General features: G+C 40.9%; 1 protein-coding gene and 1 long non-coding RNA gene across 2 annotated transcripts; one reads left to right on the top strand and one right to left on the bottom strand.

Moving 5' to 3' along the window:
- The first annotated feature begins 422 nt into the window (after window positions 1-422).
- Window positions 423-2645, top strand: LOC125970653 (uncharacterized). Its single transcript, XR_007482174.1, has 2 exons — window positions 423-632; window positions 938-2645. It is a non-coding gene; the product is annotated as an uncharacterized lncRNA (long non-coding RNA).
- Window positions 2646-3315: 670 nt separating this feature from the next.
- rassf7a (Ras association domain family member 7a) lies at window positions 3316-20787 on the bottom strand. The gene is made up of 6 exons (XM_049723182.2): window positions 20438-20787; window positions 8624-8822; window positions 7006-7916; window positions 5147-5321; window positions 4971-5060; window positions 3316-3596 (listed from the first exon to the last, which is right to left on the bottom strand). The coding sequence occupies exons 2-6, from the start codon at window positions 8724-8726 to the stop codon at window positions 3565-3567; spliced, it is 1311 nt and encodes a 436-aa protein (XP_049579139.1). The 5' UTR covers window positions 8727-8822; window positions 20438-20787; the 3' UTR covers window positions 3316-3564.
- Window positions 20788-20850: the final 63 nt, after the last annotated feature.

The following is a 20850-nucleotide window of genomic DNA, read 5'->3' as shown; positions in this document are numbered from 1 at the left end:
AGTCCAACCAATTTGCATTGCACGCATAGGGGTGTCATTTGTTCAAAGAAGTTCAAACTACACGTATTAAGTGAATAACAGCAGTTAAAAACACTCGACGCGTTTATATAAATATAAATACGGCCATTCAGGGTAAAATTTTGAGTAAATAATGATATGATAGAAATTGGATTAAAAGTGGAATGGTTTGTTCCTAATGTAAGACGTGCGAAAATGAACGCACCGCACCCCAACTAGAGCGTGAACTGTAAAGTAACTGCTGGTTGTGGCATGGCCACCTTTTTGAGAATTTCATTGGTCGATAATGAATTATAGGCGTGGCATGTTTTGCTTAACAGAAAGTTCGTTGGCTGGACGCTGTGCCTGTTGACTTGTTAATTTACATATCCAGGTCAGGTTGTCGTCGCACGGGAATGGGCTGGGTAGAGGCAGTGCAAGTGAAGTCAACTTCAGCTGCGTTGGGTTTACTATAATCGAAAAATGGAAATGACCCCAAGTTTTATTAAGATCTGTGATTTCTGTAAAGAGAAAAAAAAATGTGATTAGAAGTAGGCGAGATATGCAAGAAATCACATTCAATTATTTTTGGTGTGCATTTAGGAATACTGTACAACAAGAAAAACTTGGGACCGGTAAGTGCAGCTTTATTTATACACCACTGTTATAAGGTATAGAAAATTGACGCATGGATGAACACTCTATCTAGCTGAAGTGAATGAAATGGACTACATCCCATCTGTCTTTGGACTACAATTCCTGTAATGTTTATTACATATTTTGATGATTTGAATGAAAAATAAAACTCCAATCGCTATGTGCACTACACCGTTTGCAATGGGCCATTTAAACGACTTTATAATTATTTCTATTACATTTCTTATACATGTAGTGACCTCATGTATATATAATAAAATTGTATGTGTGTTTTTGCTGCCAGGGCAGTGATTGAAAAGCTCTAAAAGCAGGTAAGCCACTGACTAACGCACATTGCGCCCAATGCCAGTTCCACTGTGCGTGTGACAGCGGCTAACCTGGTTTTGGGAATGCGTCTTGGAGCAGACAAGCCATCATACAACAAGCACGCCTTCACCATGTCCCAGTACTGTATTGCTGTTCAGTCAGGCCTACGTTGGAGGTCCTGCCCCTCCCTTTGCGCACCTACTGTACTTTATTTATGGCCTGCATAGCAAGTGCACGTACTTGTTGACCTCTGTGACCTGCTCTCTCAAATACAACTTTAGTAACATTCATACTAATAATAAAACGATTGCAGCAATTTAGCTGCAAACTAAATCAGGACATCTCATTACAGAAATGCCTTTGTGTGACATATGTGTTTTATAAAGAGACTATTTGAATAAGTGAGGGTGATTTAATTCCTTTTTTGTAAGAAGTCTTTGAATTTATGGGCTATATCAAGTCAAGCAGCTTTACATTACATGTTCCTGGCAAGTGGGTGAGTTTACCATACATTTAAAAGAATAACATATTTAATCGAAAGTCTTGAACCAATTTAGCCATTATTGTTTCAAGGAGGACACACTGCATTGCTTTCTATGTAACTAAAAAAGCAGCTGGTTAGACATTTGAATGGAAACCTTTGGACGGCATGCAGGACTATTTATGTCCACAAGTGGGCGTAAGAAGTCCACCGTGTCAGGTCTGTCCAGCCAGTAGAGCAAAAAACACATGGATTTGGGAGATTATATAACCCTTCCAGACAGATCTCACTGTAATCCAATTCTTCTTAAGTAATCATCATATCGAAAGTGGCCATTTTGTGAAGCTTTATTATCCCATTTATACAAGTACATGGAGTTGAAGGTAAAAAATGAAGGTAAAAAAAGTTGACTGAGCGATGAGAGTGCCAATTAGTCGAGGTCATGCTTTCCAGTCCAAAGGTGGCCCACAGCCTAAAAGCCACATCAAATATGCGGAATGTTGTATGTACAACATTCCGCATATTTGCACATTACGGGTAAACATGAGGAAGTTACTGGAGTTTTATGTAGTGGTGATCACACATTTGTGATTTTTAGCAATCTAATACAAGTACATTTAGCAAGTCCGGATCATGCTTGTGTATTCCTTGAGAATATTTGTCGATGCTCAACATCACTGAGGTCAGCTAGCAGTCAGATCCACTTTAAGGGACAAACAATGTAAAGCAGCTCCTTGGGTGGCAATAAAGAGCTGTGGTGGTAGGTAGGTAGGTAGGTAGGTAGGTAGGTAGGTAGGTAGGTAGGTAGGTAGGTAGGTAGGTAGGTAGGTAGGTAGGTAGGTAGGTAGGTAGGTAGGTAGGTAGGTAGGTAGGTAGGGAGGGAGGGAGGGAGGGAGGGAGGGAGGTAGGTAGGTAGGTAGGTAGGTAGGTAGGTAGGTAGGTAGGTAGGTAGGTAGGTAGGTAGGTAGGTAGGTAGGTAGGTAATACAACAACAGTAGGGCCTACTTACGGTGCAAACTTTTGGACTATGACAGTTTTCATGTTTTCATTTATGTATTAGTCGCTTCAATTTAAAAACATTGTTGCGATGGTTTTGGATGTTGATTTATTTCTTTGAATAAATCCAAAACAACTCATTGGCCTAATAATGAATATTAATGTTGTGTGAGTCACTATTCTGAAATAAAACTTTTATATTCTATAATTTTGTTGCCACAATTCTTAACTACTGTAAATATCTACACATAAACAGACCTGCACTAAAATATAGCAATTTCTTATCAAGGCATGCCCCCACCACAAAACGTCATGTAAGTTGCTTATATACAGTAAATTTTATGTATAACTCACTCACTCACTCACTCACTCACTCACTCACTCACTCACTCACTCACTCACTCACTCACTCACTCACTCACTCACTCACTCACTCACTCACTCACTCACTCATCAAAATATTACCCATTTGGCTGAGGTAATAAACTGCTTTTGGTCTCCACGAGGCCCACACGTGTAGTGTCTTCATCGTCACATCTTGTCAATCTACCATGTTCCATCACCTGGAACGCCAGCAGATGTGAGGCCAAGATGCCTGCTACATTTGCAGCAGCTGAATACAAGGGTGTACTTTTCAATCGACTGCTTCCAGTAAAAAGCGAAGAAATAATCACAATGCATCACTGGGCCCATTGTGCCATGAGGAACAGAAAGGAGCATGAATAATTCAAAACTTATAATATATTTATATTTCATTTCAGTTTTTGGGAATACTGTGTTGATTATTTACTGCTAGAGGTTAGCAATACATGAGTTTACGTTATATAATTACAATGATTCATAATGTATGTAATAAAGTACAATGAAAGCACAAAAGATTCTCTAAAACATTCAGACATTTTTATTACATTTAAATACATTGTAATAATTACTCTAAGTAAAAGGTTTTACATTTGTCAGATATTTTGTAGCGCTTACAGTAGCAAAACTCTGTAAATATATTTGTCTTAAGTATTTACAGTATTTACGTCTATCATGGAATGAGAATTGCAAAGGAAGAGGTTAAATAGGAGGTGATGGTGACATTAAAAAGTGAACAAGTTTCTCTTGGCTCTGTGGTCCATGTTTTATCGCCACGACGACTCTTGGGAGGTCAGGACTGCAAGACACAAAAACAAGCAGGGATAATGATCCCTTTGTTTACAAAAAAAAAAAAACTTTAGGCGAAACCTATGCCATCAGTATATTTACACAAGATGGGGTGGATTGATTCTTCCACCATGAAACAAAGCAGGAGTAAAACACATCGTTAAAAACAAATTCAACTGGCAGAGAAGAAAGGAAAGGACTCCCAAAACACAGACTTCATTTTGAGCTGTCACCACATTAGAAGTGCTTAGTATACAATCAACACTGGCGTGAGGGATTTAAATTTCATATTTCAACTCTTGATCACTTCAGATGAACACACCCTAAAGCTACAGTACACTGAGGAACAGTGTAAGTTTTGTCAGGTAAAATGTTAAGTGCAACAATGTCGAACAACCAGGCACATTCAGCTCAAGCAGAAAAAAATAAGTATCTTATACCTTGGCCTTTTTGCACATTGTGAAGACCTATTCCCTTCTTTTAGTGTGGAGCTTACAAGCTGATAATTGTTGTAGTTGCTCCAGTTAAATACAGCAGAAATACATTTTGACTGATTTGCAAATAGGCCAAGGCTTTACACAGGAAGAGAATGGGACAGTGCAAAACATGCAGAGCCCTCTGTGAAAGGCTCTTGCTCTTTGGATGTTGATGGTCACCAAAGTACAAGGCAGTGGAGTAGGGATACACCTAGCCCCTTAGACATAAATAGCATTCACATATAAACTGAATCACATCTTTACATATAATAAAACAAATGTACATTATGCATGTGCTATCATTGTGGCAATACAGTGGAAAAGGCAGCGATCAGGAGATAATGAGAATTGGCGACATTGTAAGAACGCTGTCCCTGGCCAAATTTTGAGACTCACACACACTCAGAGACAGACAGACACACTCAGTAAAACTTCAGTCAGTGAAAATTTGGCCAGGATACAAATCTTTTATGTTAGTGTTAAGTGTGCCAATGCACAAAAGTAAACATAAGACAGAAAGCAGATAGTCCAGAAGAAAAAACAGAAGGAAAGATAACAGATTAGGGCAATAAATGAAGAAAAATAAAGAAAATACCATTGGAAGAAGGAATGTGAAATTTCATCAAACAAAATCAAAGGGGAATCAGAGAGGATTGTTTAGTGGAGCTTTGAAAAGTAGAGCACGAGGAAGGCAGTTGAGAAGTTGCAGGAACCTCCACCTTACAAATGCTTCCACAACCCAACGCCAAAAACAGCAGCCTCAAACCCAAAAGAAGCCAGGATGGAGAAAAGTATGGGTGGGGGGCAATAGTCCCAGGAACCAGGGGAGGGGGGGGAGGTGCGGGCAGGGCAGGAGAGGGGCAGAGCGGGATGGACGTGGAAGGCGGCAGGGTCTCACACATACACACCCTCAGGGTTGAGGCTGGACACGAGGGGGTTCTGTAGGTTGCGTGGGTGTCCCAGAAATTGCTTGGCAGTAGGACGAGGTGGCGAATCAGCTAGAGTTATAAGGACATACAAAAAAAACATGCGTCAAGAATAAATCTACAGGAAACAGGTTAATATTTCGGATTTATGCCCTTACTGCCATTTGTGTATCCATCCTGGAGAAGATGTGCAAGTTCTAACTGCTCCAGTTGCTCTTGGAGGTCTGTACGTGAGTGGCTGTGTGCAGGCAGGACGCCGGCTTGTTGGATAAATTGCTGCAGGTTACACTGCCGCAGCTCCTTATTCAACTCCTCCAGCTCGTCCTGTTTGGCCTGAGATTAAAAAACAAAAGAAAAAAATAGAGGGTAACATAAGAGAAGATGGCAAATCCTGCCAAACACTAGTGGCAAATAACAAATGTGTTGAGAATGCGGAAGTTTTCATTTCTAAGTGTGTTATTAAATATATAATTAGAGGACTCATCACCTCATTACTGATGCTAGTGGTATTTCCTGCCATAGGGGGGCATCAGAGTGAGGAAGTCGATACTACTGAGCCTGCAGGGTCACCATTAGCAGACACATCCGCAGTGAATCGTTTCAGCGACGTTACAATCTTCAATTAGCTTTTGTCATGTCATCAAATAACAGGAACAGTTAAACTCAGTTGCGTGATTCATTTACTGATCTGAGAGGCCAGGGAGACCGTGTCATGTATTCATTTGACTTATGGGGGAAATGCTGGGAAATGATTCACTTATTGAAAATGAAAACGCTCACAGATCAATGAACTGATTCTCTTTGTTTAATTACTGTATGCAAATGCTGCATGCAAAACAACTGCGTGTAGGTGTGTGTGTGAGGGGGTAATTTTACTGTGCCAGCCTGCTCTATTTCACACCTGCAGGTCTGTCTCCATTAACCTAATGGCAGTAAAGTTAAACTCATCACACCTATAGCAATAAATAGTCTAGAGGCCGTGATGGTTGACAGTGCCTTCTTCTTTTTTTTTTTTTTTTTTTTGCATGGTAATAATAAGCATATTTCTTCAGTGATAAATCTCCACTATAATTGCTACACTTAAAATACTGTGTGCATATTAGGGCATTTTGGAAGATGAAAATTTAAATATTCGTAACCTGCATGTGGAAAAAAAAAAAGACCAGAAGTTGGTTTTGGTACGCAAGCCTACTGTATGTAGTTGCACTGATGACTATGACAACGACCCAGTCTCAGAGCATCAATCAGAGGCCCGCCAAGGGAATGACTTGCTGAAAGGCAAATGAGCTCTTAATTATTCTTTAATCACTTTTGCAACTACTTAACGATGACTTGGAACAGGACACAATGGTCAAACCTCCTGACTAAAAGTTGTCGTTGACTTTTTTTTGGGCTGGAATACATCTCCAGGATGCTCCTGAACACATCATCAGTGATGTAACCTCCAAGAGCTCACGACACGGATATTAAACTCTTTGGTTTCACGTGGCCTACATGGAAAGTTTTCAACTTGGTTAAGCGTTTATTGACATAGCCGCACCCAAGACAACATTCATCACTAAATAAATAACCAAGATAAGTCTCTGTTGATCCAATAAAGTGAAGCTCTTGTGCTAGAAAACAAGTCCCTTTAATCTCATTTCTATATCGTACAGAAATAATTCAATAGACAATGTGTGTGTGTTTAGAAAATGTATACAAAATGAGACATGCCAAGATGGCTAAGCAAAACACCTAATGTTCCTGTAATAACATGTAATAAAAATTTCTTAGGTTAGTGGAGTAGTGGTTGAATATTGTTAGTTCAATACACAAGATGAATTCCAAAAGTTTTAATTTCACTTGAAAACGCGTTTGTATTTGGTAACTGTCTTTGTGCTGTCTGCTGCAGTGTGTACGCGGAGGAGAGGGATACTGTCTGGTAGAAAAGGGTCTGATCTACACGGTCAAATAAAAAACATCGTGGCCTATCACGGCTTCACAGTCCCTTTTCCAAAACTAGAGCCTCTCTCCTTACCTGCAGCAGAGACTCTGTCTTCCCCAGAGCTTTATCAGTCTCAGAGAGGTGCTCCTCCAACTCGGTTCCATGCTTCTCCTGGCTCTGGAGCTCTGCTTTTACTGCATCAAGGGAATCCTCTGGACCTTTGCTTTTGGCTTCCATCTGACTTTCTCGTTGAATCTCTTGCTCTAGCTGAGAGGAGCGCACCGAGAACTCATGGAGCCGCCTTCCGCAGTCATCCAGCTGAACATGGAGGTCGCCCAGCTTTCTCCTCATTCCTCGCTCTCGCTCCGTCTCCGCTTGAAACTCCTCCTCCCAATATTGCTCGTGGGCGAGCTCAGCCTGGTTCATCCGCATTGTTTGCTCCAGAGTGTCCAACTCCTCTTGGAAGTGAGCATCGGTGATGGGTGAAGGAGACAGAGATGGATAGTGGTGCTCCCATGTATCAGACTCCCTTTCTAGGGTTTCCAGCTGTGCTTCAATGGCCCGTAGTCTCTCTTGTTGCTGAAGAACAGCCTTAAAGACCTCCTCTTTGGATGGGCCGATTGGCGGCGAGGGATATGGAGCATGAGGAGATGCAGGGATGGGAGAAGACGAAGGTGAAGCTCTCTGGTCTGGGGAATCCTGAGGAGACCTCTGCAATTGCTTGGCTCTGGGAGATGTTGATGGTCCCAGGTTGAATGTGAGTGACTTTTTGGGTTGGCTGCGTTTTAAAAGGTCTGGCTCGGTATACTTGGGCAGGGGGGTTACTTTGTCTTGTTTTGAGCCAGGACCGTCACTGCTGCTTGGACCAGTGCGACGCAGGAAGAACTGAACCTCATTGCCGTGTTGGCCTAACTTGGCCAGAGACTCAAGAGGTCTTTCTGTGGCCAGCAACTGTCTCTCTGTATCCCGCAGACGTTGGATTAGAACATAGCGGCCTGTCTGACCTGGGAACAAAGTGAAACAAGTTCAAAGCACATAAACAACTGTTACTTTCCTAAAAAACGTACTTTACCAACGTAAAACAAGGAATGGCTGTAGCTAATTTATGATGTTTCTGATATATGCCTCTGAGAACAAAAAAATGCAAACATGAAAAAAACGCTAAACTAAAGTTTCCACTAGGACCTTGAAATTAGGACAAATCCTCCCTTATGGCTCAGCAGGCATCACTGGTGGAAAGTAGCTAGTGCTAAATCTGGTCTTATATTGTTTAATGCAGCCGCAGTGTATGGCTTGAATAAAGCCAGAGAATACATGAGCAGACTCAAATCCAAAATGACCTCATGGCAATCCAGCGGAGCTCTTAACTTTGTGCAAAGCTGCAACTTCAGGATTAAACATTATGCCCTCTGTTTTGTCCGCATGATTTTTTTTTTTTAACATCCAGTCATGTTTCAATGGTGGCCAATGAAGATGAGTTCATCAGCTACATCATTATTGGGACCTCACATTAGTTAGAGAGGAGAGACAAAGACAAACTAACAATCATCTCTCCATCATACACGTTAGCACAGTTGAACCACTAAATTGTGATTCCTTTCTTTTTACACAACAACTGATTCAGCACTGCTCGTGAAACCCTAAAAATGCATTTAAAGGTACGGCTAGATGGAAACAGGTGACTGCCATATGAAGAGCTGGGGTCACTCACCTATTGCCTGGGCCAGAGCGATGACCACATCCTGGCAAGATGTCTCTTCTGATAGTCCGCATACCACCCGCACCACTCCGTCCACCCACACTTTGAGTTCCATCCGAGACCGAACGAAGTGAGCCGATTGGTAAGATGGTCTTCCAAAGTGATCTCTATAGTTCAGTTGGGCTCAGCTCAGCAATGCATGTCCTCAAATCTGAATGGGATGGACCACAGAGACACACAGGTGTTAAAAGTTGTTGACAAATTGTGTCTATCTTACACACAACAGAGTGTGTTGACAGTGAGTTCACGTTCCACTTCAGGTGATTACTTATTCATGCTGAGTAATTCATTTATGACCACACCAGAATATAAAGGGTGTAGCAGCAATCCTAGTGGTCTGTTAAGAGCTCGGCCAGGATCTTGAGGACCTAGGAGCATAACCGGCAATTTGTAACCCAATTAAACGCTCCGCTACCCTCCTTCAAAGCCGTTATGATAGCTTACTGCCAAAGGGAATGGACAGGAGAAGTGGAGCAACTCAAGCTTGCGTGCATCTGGTGGAGGGTGTTTGTGTGGGTGGAAAAAAACATTGAGAAAAAAGGGAATGGTGTGTTTTGAAGTGTCCTCCCAGTGTCAGCAGGATCAAAGGTGACTTGAGAGGGTAAAATCAACAACCTCTCTCCAGGCAGGTTAAACTCTAAATTAATATCATTATGTTGACTTCTGTCTCCGTCAGTATGTACTTTCACAGCCAAGCTTCAAAACAAGGTAATAAAATACTGCAATGCTCATAAAAAGAGCAAAGCCTCACGCAGTTAAGGTTTATCTACAAAAGTTGGCACCAAGAAAGAAACTATGTCATCTCGGTGGGTAAAACACAAAACTCAAACAGATGGCGTTCTCTTTCCGTCTGACTTTCTAATTCTCATTGAGAGGTGTTTTAACTCAAGCCCCCCCCTCGCCCCATACACACAAACACACACACACCTTATCTTGGCCTTCTTTCAGTGCCTGGCCGTGCTCTGTTGGCTGCCAATAAGAAGTTGCCTCTGAGGAATGCACTGACTTCATCAACCAGCCGGAAGAATTCCTACTATCAGCCTTGCCCAGCCTACCCTCGTGACCTCACCACCGTACACCACCATTATTTCTCCACTTGTTTAGACAGCAAACCCACTGGGCAGCAACATTACATCACACAAAGCAGGTCTGTCGTCACCGCAATAAGACTGGACCAGCAAGCTCGATGGCAAATAGTAATAAGTCAGTACAATGTAGGCAAATGAATCTGCTTATCAAAACTAAGCAACACTGCAGTGATGTCAATATTTTTCCTTGGAACGACAAACAGTGTTGCAAGACATTAATTAAACCTGTGCGGTTGAGCCATGGAGTGAAGAATCATCTACTTCGGCAGAGAGGCTTTTTTTCCTCTCTCTATTTGATATACAGGAAGCAACATTTCAAATCTTGGGGCCATCAACAGTGGAATGACACTTTGCAAGCCACGTCACAGGAAATACCGGAACACCTGCCTCACTTGAATGAAATTCAAAACACTTCCACAGCCTAAAATGACGTGTAAAAAGTGAAGCTGAAATGGAGGATGAACTTTGCCCTTCATTTACCAGTAAATTAGGTTTTAAATGCAATTATGCAAACATTCTCTAGTCTTTATTCCAGTTTAAGGTTTCTATGTACCAAAAACAATGAAAAAGGGAACACGAGAATGCCACTCTCCCATGTTATTTAGATCTAGTTCTCACTGGTTAGCGAACATGATAAGCTGTACGAACAAGAATCAGACAGACCTGTGAGTTTCAGGTTGCGATCAGTTCCCTCTGTTGTAAGCAACAAGAGTGAGAACCGGACAACAACCTGATGCTGTCTAATCTCTGCAATTAGTACTAGCTCAGATTTGCGTGTAACTAGTTCTACACACAGCCTTCCACCAAACCACCCATTCCAACATGAGTTGTATCCTCCTGGCAATCCTGTATACTGCACTGCATGAAAAAATAAAAAATCACTTCCGCTGCTCTATACGTCATTGCCCAACCCACTAAAACAACCTGACACCTAGTTTCACCTGAAACCATGTCCTCCTTACATGTCACATGTTGACTCAGTGCAAGGAATGAAGAAAATGCTCTCCCTAATCAGCAACCTCGATCAAATCTCCATTTTAGCGATAAAACTACTTGAGGACGTTGTCTGTTGAATGTATGATGAAAGACAGGGAAAGAAAAAGGGAGACTAGACGACAGACAATGAGCAAGGCGGTTTGGGAGATACATGTGAAAAATAGATAAAAGAAGCGGAAGAGTGGCAAAGAAAATAGCTATGATTGGAGCCATGTGCTTGCCATTCTCTCCTCTCTCATCAGTCATCTAAAAAAAACGCCTAGCGCCTTTTATCACCCCGTCTGCGCCTCATTCTGTCTCTCTTCAAAAACAGTCAGAGGATCCTCTGTGAATTCCACTGAAGGCACAAGTGGTGACCACCGCTCAGAGCCCAGGGCGTGTTTCAGCCCATCTGAGTGGGGAACAATGCTTATTTGCGCAATTTTTCCTCCCTACCCAACTGTTAGATGGACGGTAGAAGTGCTCGCTAACACGAATTTGAACAGATTACCGTATTTTCCGGACTGTAAGGCGCACCTAAAAACCTAGAATTTTCTCAAAAGCCTTATAGTCTGGTGCGCCTTATATATGGACCAAATTCCTAAATTTAAACTGGCCCGAAGCATTGTGTCATGAAATCAATCATAAGTGGCCGGCTGAAGACTATGAATCATAAATCAAAAAGACTATGGATCATTATTTTGTGATTATAAAGTAATTTGTTGCGTCTGAAGTTGAAATAAAAAAGATAAAACGGAGAACGATTTGATTTGGATTAAAAATCTGACATGATACATTAATGGTGCGCCTTATAGTTTGGTGCGCCTTATAATGACAAAGTTCTCAAATGGGTCATTCATTGAAGGTGCGCCTTATAGTCCGGTGCGCCTTATAGTCCGGAAAATACGGTAGTTAAAAATATTTGTAAAAAATGAACTTACAGCTTTGAGTTTGGAAGCAAAAACAAAAGTTTTGCGTTTAAATTTCTGCTCTCCATCAACCAAAAAGTATCGGAAAATTCTGTACAAGGCTGATATTCTGCAGACAAGTGCAATACCATCGCTTTGGTCACAGGTTGGACACGCCTGTATTCATGTGTAAGCAGAAAGGCCATTAACGCTCATCACAGTGCTATCGCTGCAGCAACAGGAGGACAAGAGACAATGCAGAGTGCGCATCACACTACGCATCTGGGCACTCGGTCCTACAACACAAAGCGGCAGTGTCAAAACACACTGCACTTGTTTTTGCTTAAAATCCCTAACGATGGCCCTGCCTGGTTAAAAACTATGTCGTAGGTTAGACATTGTTACTTGATGACAATGTACAGTGGTGGAAGAACCTCCGTGTCGCTCTGCTCGAGATTGGCACAGACAACACTCAAAGACTTTACTACGCTGGCATTGAGCGGCCCGCTCTCTCACAAGCGCAGACATACTATTGTTGTTCTGCTTTGGCTCTAAGCAGGCAGTTGCCTCTTTTGTGGCCTTTGGTATCACTGGGTTGTGTGCAGTGCCAATTATTGTGGCCATTCTGCTGCGTCCACATGTTATGACTGATAAAACTAATAAAGTGCTTGCCTTTGTGCTCCCTGACGCCCGATTTGCATTCTTTATTCAGCCACTCCTTCTTTGTCATCCCAAGTTTCAGCCTGCTGGGAGAGCACAGTTGCTGTGTTCAAATACCCATGAGGACAAAAACAAACCGTTTAAGTCCACAACATGCCCGTCGTCAAGAGCGGCAGTCATTATCATCCACTAAACCGTTTTGGTTGAGAAATTGCAGAGAGAATGAGTCATACATGTTTTCCCCCATGCATATCAATTTATATTTTCAGTGAATAATGCTTGCTTTAGAGTTTCATTTTAAAGCAGATCTTTTCACCTCTGCATCTGTGCGGTAGTGGAAGAGACAACCTAGAATAATGAGGTAGCTTTTTTTTTCAGAGCCCAAAGGGAAAATCCCGTTTAACCACTTTAATGACCAAGCATTTTCACTTTCATTTCACCCATTTGGCTTTCTCCTGAGCCAGCTGTGTTTTCCTTGAGTATTTATGAGGCAGTACTAAAGCAGTAACAACCTCTTGGTAAGATGAGTCCAATGAGTTGAACGTGTACCTTTTCTAATGCTCAACAGGAGGAGTCCATACATATTATTCTTTCCTTGCTCAATCCTCCTTTTATATGGCAATTCAAGAATTAAAAAGATATCCCTTTGTTTTCAAAGGCATCCAATGTTACTTTCTCGTCCGAATTCATCGAGGTTCGTTCAAGGTCGCAAATGTTCACCAGATGCTCGGCAGATTTTCGCCTGTACTTTATTTGTCGCAAGGGAATTTCTTTTTAACCTGTTCAAAATTCCTTACAACAAAAAAAAAACACTAAAATTGTTGGTGAACTTATGTCAAATGTTTTGCAAACATTTGCAACCTTGAACGAACCTCGACAAACTCTGACGAAAACGCAACACTCGATGCCTTCGAAAACACTCGGAAACACAATTGTCCGTACAGGGGCTGTACTTGGCACATATAAAAACAAACAAGAACTGATGAAAGTGGAAGAAAAACAGTACATTGTATTGCACTTGATTTTGTCACAATGTCAGTAGTTCCCTTCTTGACGATGAGACCTCACCATTTTTCATCATAGGGAAAGAATAGTTTTGTGATGACTCAAATGACAAAGAAAACACTCCTTCCCCAAAAAATTTAAAAAAATAACATCAGTGCCTGCTCTTGTCTGCTTCATAAAACATTGATGAAAGACATTAGGAATGGATGGATAGGAAGATCCAATTTGCATTTAAGGGAATGAGGGGAACGTTTTCTTTTGACTCGCCATTTTTATCAAAATCTTTATCAAAAGTCTTTTACAGATGTCACCCTTCCATAGATTTCGATGAGACGCAGTAGTTGCTTTTGTGTAATGTGTATTTTCACTCTGGGCCTATTTAAAATGAATATAATTAGAGATTCAACTCAAAACACTAGAATGCCAGCTGTCTTCCAGTGATGCTTTGAGAAAGCAAAGAACGACCCTTGGCTTCAAAATAGCACAATGTTCCACAAACACAAATCAATAAATCTTAACCAGAGATTTGCAGTGTGTAGGTCAGACAGCAGGAAGTGGACCACTGAGTCAGGAAACTAAATCAGAGATCTGAGGCTCTCAATGAGTCACTCAATCACTGACATTTAATGTGACAGTAATAAATGGTGGGAAAATAACAGCTGAATAGTTTAGCAATTGTGTTTTTATTTGTGCTTTAAAGAATCATGCAAAACACTAGAACATGATATGTATGTTGTATATTTTAAGATCCAATCCTTCTTAGAATGGAGGCTCGGAATTCCTAAAATACCAATTGATATCAGCTCACTGTTAAGAAACACGTGATAAATACATTCTTCCCACAGCACATTTCTTTTAAAATTGTGCTTACTTAATGTGCTTAAAATTGTCTGTCCCCAGTTTGCCTTAGCCTTCCTTTTTATTGGTTATGAAATTGGACTTACAATAAGGGAAGTAAAAACAACACAAATAAGATTTAGTCATTATAGTTGCATTGAGGCCCACTATCAAGCACTGCACGCTTTATTTAACCTGCTGACTATAATGACTGGCTTGACCAAATATGAACTTTTTGCTTGCATTTTAATTCAAATTTAATATTTACGACCATTAATGTTAAGGCCACAGTATTGCTTTTAATTTTAGTTGTCCCACCATCATTTGCATATATATTAAATATGTAAGCTAATCATGGTTATATAAGAGTGGCTGATTTTTGGTGAGATGCTTTACGATTCAGATATGACCTAATTAGTCGACTAATCGCAATTACAATTAGTGATTAGCCGAATAGCACAATAATCATCTGTGGCGGCCCTAGTAGAGAGAAAAGAACAATTATTCAAAATCCATCCATATGTCCATCACCAGTGACACAAACATAACTATTAATGCATTGCAAGCCAGCAAGAGCAATGATTATTTACTGTTACAAACATTGTGAGGTCTGTCAACATCTGGTGAAAATGAACAGGACCATGAAACCATACCGTATGAAATTGATGACTGAGGTGGGTTTACTGCTAACGTCGACAAGCTGAAGCAGAATTGGACATGGTCAGTGAGAGTGTATCACCTGTCACTGACAGTCTTGGCCAAGTCTAACTCTGGAAAACACCTCAGTCGCTGTGAATCATAACAAGCCATTTTCACAAAGATGGTTTAACTGGCCTGAGCAGGAAGCAAGCAAGGGACAAGATGCAATGAGGAATTTCATTGTTGGATGGAAAAATGTAACTTTTTGTTCTTTTCAAAGATAATAACGGGACTCTCCAGAGAATGTGACCAAAATACTTTAAAGCATTGCCACTTCATTATTGCTGCATAATTCATCTGACCAAGAGACTTACTAATACCTGGCTTGTCCAAGAGACTTACTAATACCTGGCTTGTCACTTAGTTATTTGTATCAGCTGAGAAACCAAGCAGAGCAGAGAATATCAGAGACAGGGACTTTGTTTGCGCTGACTCATGGGTACACACACACGCACACACACGCACGCACACATGCACAGCCAGCAGCAAGCAGCAAATGGTGAGAATGATAACGGTAGCTTGCACAGGCAGCTCAAGCATCCACAGAGAGCTGGGCTCAGGATGAGTGGGTTGGCCAGCCGCGGGCTTAGCCCTCCAAGCGCAGTTCATATTGTCAGATGAGCCAAAAAAAAAAAAGGTTCTCAGACTGCTGATGAGCACCCATGTGTAATTATACACCGCCAATATGAGTCAGCAATGCTGGTCAGGGAACGAGGACACTGCTCCTTTCCCAATCAAGCTTAAACACACAAATTGACAAGCATAGTGTGTGTGAAGTATAAACACAAAGCCAAAAATGAAATGATACTCAGTTGTTGTTAATGCTTTATGGAGGACAAAAGTAACTTCTGTCGAGTCAACTTTTAATTTCCCAAAATATTGAGTTTTTTTGCAGGTGAACGAATGCGTGTAGCACTCAGTTGCTGTATGCGTGCTTGCATCTGCCACAGGGGATTCACGTTTGCCGCAGCGTCCAGTGTCACAGGTTTGAAGCTCAAACTCATTGGTAATTTAAAACATTCCTCCACGTCTTCTCATATGAATTATTCACTGCTGTTTTTTTTTCATTTACCTTTCTTCTTTTCTCTTATCAAATACTATTTAAAATCCGTTTCTAATATTGCTCAAGAAAATATTTTTAGGATATTAGAAAGAAATGATTTGCATTTACCATAAAAAAAATGACAAAAGTGATTATTATTAATCCATTTAGATTTATATTGGATAGACTTCAGTCTTCAAGATGTATGTGCTGACTTCTAAAAGTACCTTAGAAGCCAAGCTGTAAAAAAAAAGCATGCACCTGTAAGATTTTTTCAGATTTGCACAATAAAAGATCTTAAAATTATGTTTTTTGCAAGACAACATAACTTTTTGCAACATTTTTAAACAGGAAGTTTTGCTAAATTCATTCAATCCTAATTCAAGGACTAAAGCAGCACTTGGATTGTTTGCTTTTTTTTTTTTGAGCAGCCACTGGTGATAATACTTTCAAAGGTACTAAGCCAACTGATCCTGATAATATCTGCTCTAATCCTCTTCCTTAAAAGTACTCATATCGGCACAGTCCAAAGAATTGTTTTTTTCATTGGCCTTTAATCATACTGCCAGACAGCCATCTTCCATTCATCAATTCAATTGAATATGTAAGATTACCGTTGAAGGCACAAAATGGTTTAATAATCATGCTGACAGCTAAATAGTGAGTGATTTCAACCTTTAAAAGGTAGTTAAGGCATGTATTTTAGACAAATGAAGTTTCCCTTGAAAAAACGTGCAATACGGTGAAAAACGTGGGTCTTTAAAACACATGTATCTATTTTAAATTCACAGAAACCAATGAATATCATATGCTGGGTGAGGATCACAAGCGGCTAGATTGGACCCAAATTTATAGTTTGTATAGTTTGATGAGGTTGTATCATACACAACTGGATTCAATGCCCTGTCATTACTCGAAGGGGAGGCAGAGTATCAAGCCTGCCAATACTGCAAGAGTCGAAGATTTTGTGTGCTTGCATGGATGTGTGGCAAAGATAAAAGTTCCCAACTGGACCTCAGAGCCGTATTTTCTATCACAAGGAACATATGTAATACACACACAGACACCATGAACCCCAATGTTTCAATCACCTGTAGTAACGAGTTAGACTGCACCTCTACATCTATGCTCAATGTGGCCACAAAGTTTTGCAAAATGGACGACCAGTCTGTCAAATGCACCTGCCTGCCCTTTGTCCACTTGGCTAATTTAGTACATCCACGTCCCAAGGCAGACATTTCTCTCTTCTGGGTGTTTGACCTCCAACCCTCCCCCTCCACACCGTCAGGGGCTTTTGGCAGAGGCACCCTTTTATTTACCACCAAGAGAATTCTGTGCGTCAAAACAGCATGGCTGGTTGAGCAAGGGGAGCAACCTGCTGCTGCTCACTCACACAAAGAAGATACGTGGCCATCCCAAAGGGCGGCAGAGATGTTTACTACAATACATTCACAATGGACAGGGAGGCAAATAGACTTGGACTCCATAACCCCTTCAACTAAAAGCTGTCTCTCCTGTTGAGGAAATACAAGCGTAGATATGTGGCAATGGGTTTTTAGTGACGTGACAGAACAAAGAGCCCTAAACCCATTGAGCCAACAACAAGTTTCCCATGACAGGCCATGGCAGCATTCTCAAAGTGAAACTTTATGGCCAGTTGGACTGACTTGGGAACATGACCTTAGGTGGACAAAGCTCTGAAAGTTAATCCTGAGAATCATTGATGCAGCGCAACTACGAAGCAGGATATGTTGGTTCAATGAAAAGGGATTTAGAGAAGGGAGCTCAAAGAAACTTTACCCTATTGACTAAGCAAGACCATTTGTGGAGTGTTTTTTTTTTTTTAAACGTAACTTTTTATTTGTTTCAGTGTGGTGATGGCTGTGTGTCAAGTAGGGCAGGGCGTAGAATGTTGACAATTAATTGTAACCCAGACTAACATTATCATTCTCCCAAAATTGTTGATTTTTTAAAAATTTAGTTGCACACAAAAATACATGGCAAATGCCAACATGGCATCGGTTAAGGAAAGGGTTTTTCAAAACGTATGCTGGTTTCCAACAATAACGTGTTTGCAATGGCACTTAAAACATCTTGAGGTCTAAAAGCAGAACCACAGTGAAATTCTTTTTTTAAATCCCCTCATTCCTCTCAGTAATTATAGTCTCTCAGCTGACAAAGCATAGGTCTGTTGTCTTTGTCTCTTCAGATACAACAGGTGAAGTGGGGCTCACTAGGCTGTATGCCATTCTTTTATGACTAGTTCTGTGAGCCAAATATTTTTTTCCCATCGTAGCTCCACAGAAACACCTAAGTTATGAGAAGCCTCCCGTAGCTGCCAAATCCCTCAAAAAATAATGGGACAGAAATACTGTCACTGTGTATATCTGTCACTGCCAGCTTGCATAATTTTTGAACGGGCGCCACCCTCCCAAAAAAAAAAAAAAACGGTATGCTCCTCGTTCATCAAACCATGGGAAGTTAACTCTGTGAGGATGATTTATTTAAATGAGTAGAAAAGAGTTGAAAAATCATAAACTGGGTTGACTTTGGATTGGAAAAGGGGTGCCAGGCAGGATGATGGGGCTGGGTGTGAGATGTGATGCAAGGAGGACTGGATCAATCTTTTATCACTGCAGTGTACTTTCATCCCTAATGGATCTGACATGAGCCTTCCGTCCCATTGCACAAGGACACGTGGAACAAGGAGTGTGAGACTTAGACGGAGCTACACTTAGGAAAAAAGACATTTACAGAGGCAAAGAAAGTGGTCTGAACCACATTCCCAAAATAATCATAGCCTGAAACTATGCAGACATATTATTTCATGTCCTAGCGTCATCCAATTACCCCCGGCCCTGAGTGCATCTGCGGGAGCCGGTAAACATGCCTGATAAGGACCCGAGAAATGAAGTCACTTCACAGCATGAAAAATTACTTTGTAAATTTCCATCAAGAATTCCCAACAATCGTGCTGTGCATGGCCGAGCCCGCTTTCCTTTCCACGTGAGCTAAATCACAGACAGGCACTTTGACAGAAGCGACAGAAAGATGGAAAGCCATCTATGAAATAATGCAGAGAAAGAGCAGTACAATAAGGGAGTGGAGAACATGACTATCAGAGGATGCTCCACTCTCAGTATCCTTAACTGGCCCATGGAAGGACAATAAGAAAAGTCACTTAGACTGAGGGAGCTGAACACTTAGTAGGAAGAAATAAGAAATAAGCATTTATAACATGTATAAAAAGTTGAGATCACACTACAGTAAAACATACCACTGCCCTTCAGTGTTATCAGAGACAATAGCACTGGTACACTTTCAGGAACTCAAATGTTGGTTCTCTCCTTTGCAATAGCTTCCACTTTTTTGTAAGATTTGGGACTTTTTTTAAGTGCTCATATCCAATTTGGGATATGGACACTATGATAATAGTGGTACACAAGGTGTAACAACCTTACAGTCCAAGTTTAAAGGCCATTTTATATTTTGGGCGGTAATTGTTTTGAAATTTCACTTTGGAACAGATAATCTGGTAAACAATGCAAAAAGTCTGCTTCCTTTTACTGATTCTGGGAAACACAAAACATTCCATTACAGTCCAAGTTTAAAGACTGTTTTATATTTTAAGCGGTAATATGGCTTTGGAAGAGATAATCTGGTAAACAATGCAAAAAGTCTACTTCCTTATACTGATTCCGGGAAACACAAAACATTCGTACTAGTAATCAATGATATTATTACGTCAGCCTTTACATTTAAAGGCACTCGGGCGTGTTAGTGGCAACTTATAAATGAATGAAAAAAAACTAAAAAGCTGTTTCAACAATAACAAACCTAGTTAGCAATCATCAACACAAGATATAATTATGGTGGGGGAGATTCCAATTGATACCCAAAATTGTTTAGAAAGAATGTATACTGAGGAATGTTAACAAGAAGCTTGTCATGTGAGAGTCAATAATTAAAAAGGCTTTGACACATGATATTATTTGAAATATGTAGCACCCTAACAGTTAAATGAGGCTGGGGAATGCAGCACTGAACTCTGCTCGGGCTGCCAATGAATTAATCTTTAATCCTCCAGTGATAAAAGCAGCAGCTGACTACAAGAAGCATGCACTTGTCTCATAGTTCTAATACCGAATGCTCCCTTTCAACGGAAAAATACGGACACTGCTCCTAACCATGGAGAAATTATAAAAAAAAACACACATGGAGAAGTAAAAAAAAAAAAAAAATCACAAGAGTACAAAGAAGTTTCGCCAAACAGGTTTGAGTCTATCCTACAGCGAGTTTGTTGTAGTATAGACAGCCGTAAAGTCACAGTTGTTGAAACACAGAGTACTTAATTAGACGTCTAATCATCTGCTTAGAAATATATAGAGCCTATACCATAGTCATTCCTCTCTGCAAGTGTGCCATTATTCAATATGCAAAGGCTAGAGCGTATGCTCCACAACAAACAGCCGACTTTAGAGAAACTTCCCCGCACTGACATTCAAAGGACACATTCAAACAAATAAAAACAACAAAAAAACTTTCCACTCACCAGGAAGAATATTTGTTTCTGTCTTTAGCCTCCTTAGATCACACTCCTTCTCTGCCTTGCTGAGCAAAATTCCTATAAAACTGGCAGCAGAATCCTTCTGGTGTGTGAGCATATGCAAGGATGTACGTATGAGTGTGTGTGGACGATGTGGACGACAACGACAGTGAGAGTCAGTCGGACGTGGTGCCCAAGCGATATCAAGGATGTGGCTTCTTTCTTCTCGCTCCGTCTGGCTGGCTGCCTCAGGAATGCACTGCTCCTGGGTGTCTCCACCACAGTCAAGATCTGAAAGCCTGGAAGAGTTTGCTTTTTTTCCCCCTCTCTATTTGTCTCTCTTCCTCTCTCTGTGGCTGACTATTCCCCTCCTCCTCTCTCACCCACAGAGAAGCACACCCTATCAGTCACTCCTCCTT

This window comes from Syngnathus scovelli, chromosome 6 (genome assembly GCF_024217435.2).
Source record: "Syngnathus scovelli strain Florida chromosome 6, RoL_Ssco_1.2, whole genome shotgun sequence".
NCBI classification, from domain to species: Eukaryota; Metazoa; Chordata; class Actinopteri; order Syngnathiformes; family Syngnathidae; genus Syngnathus; species Syngnathus scovelli.
This window is presented reverse-complemented; position numbering and strand designations above follow the sequence as displayed.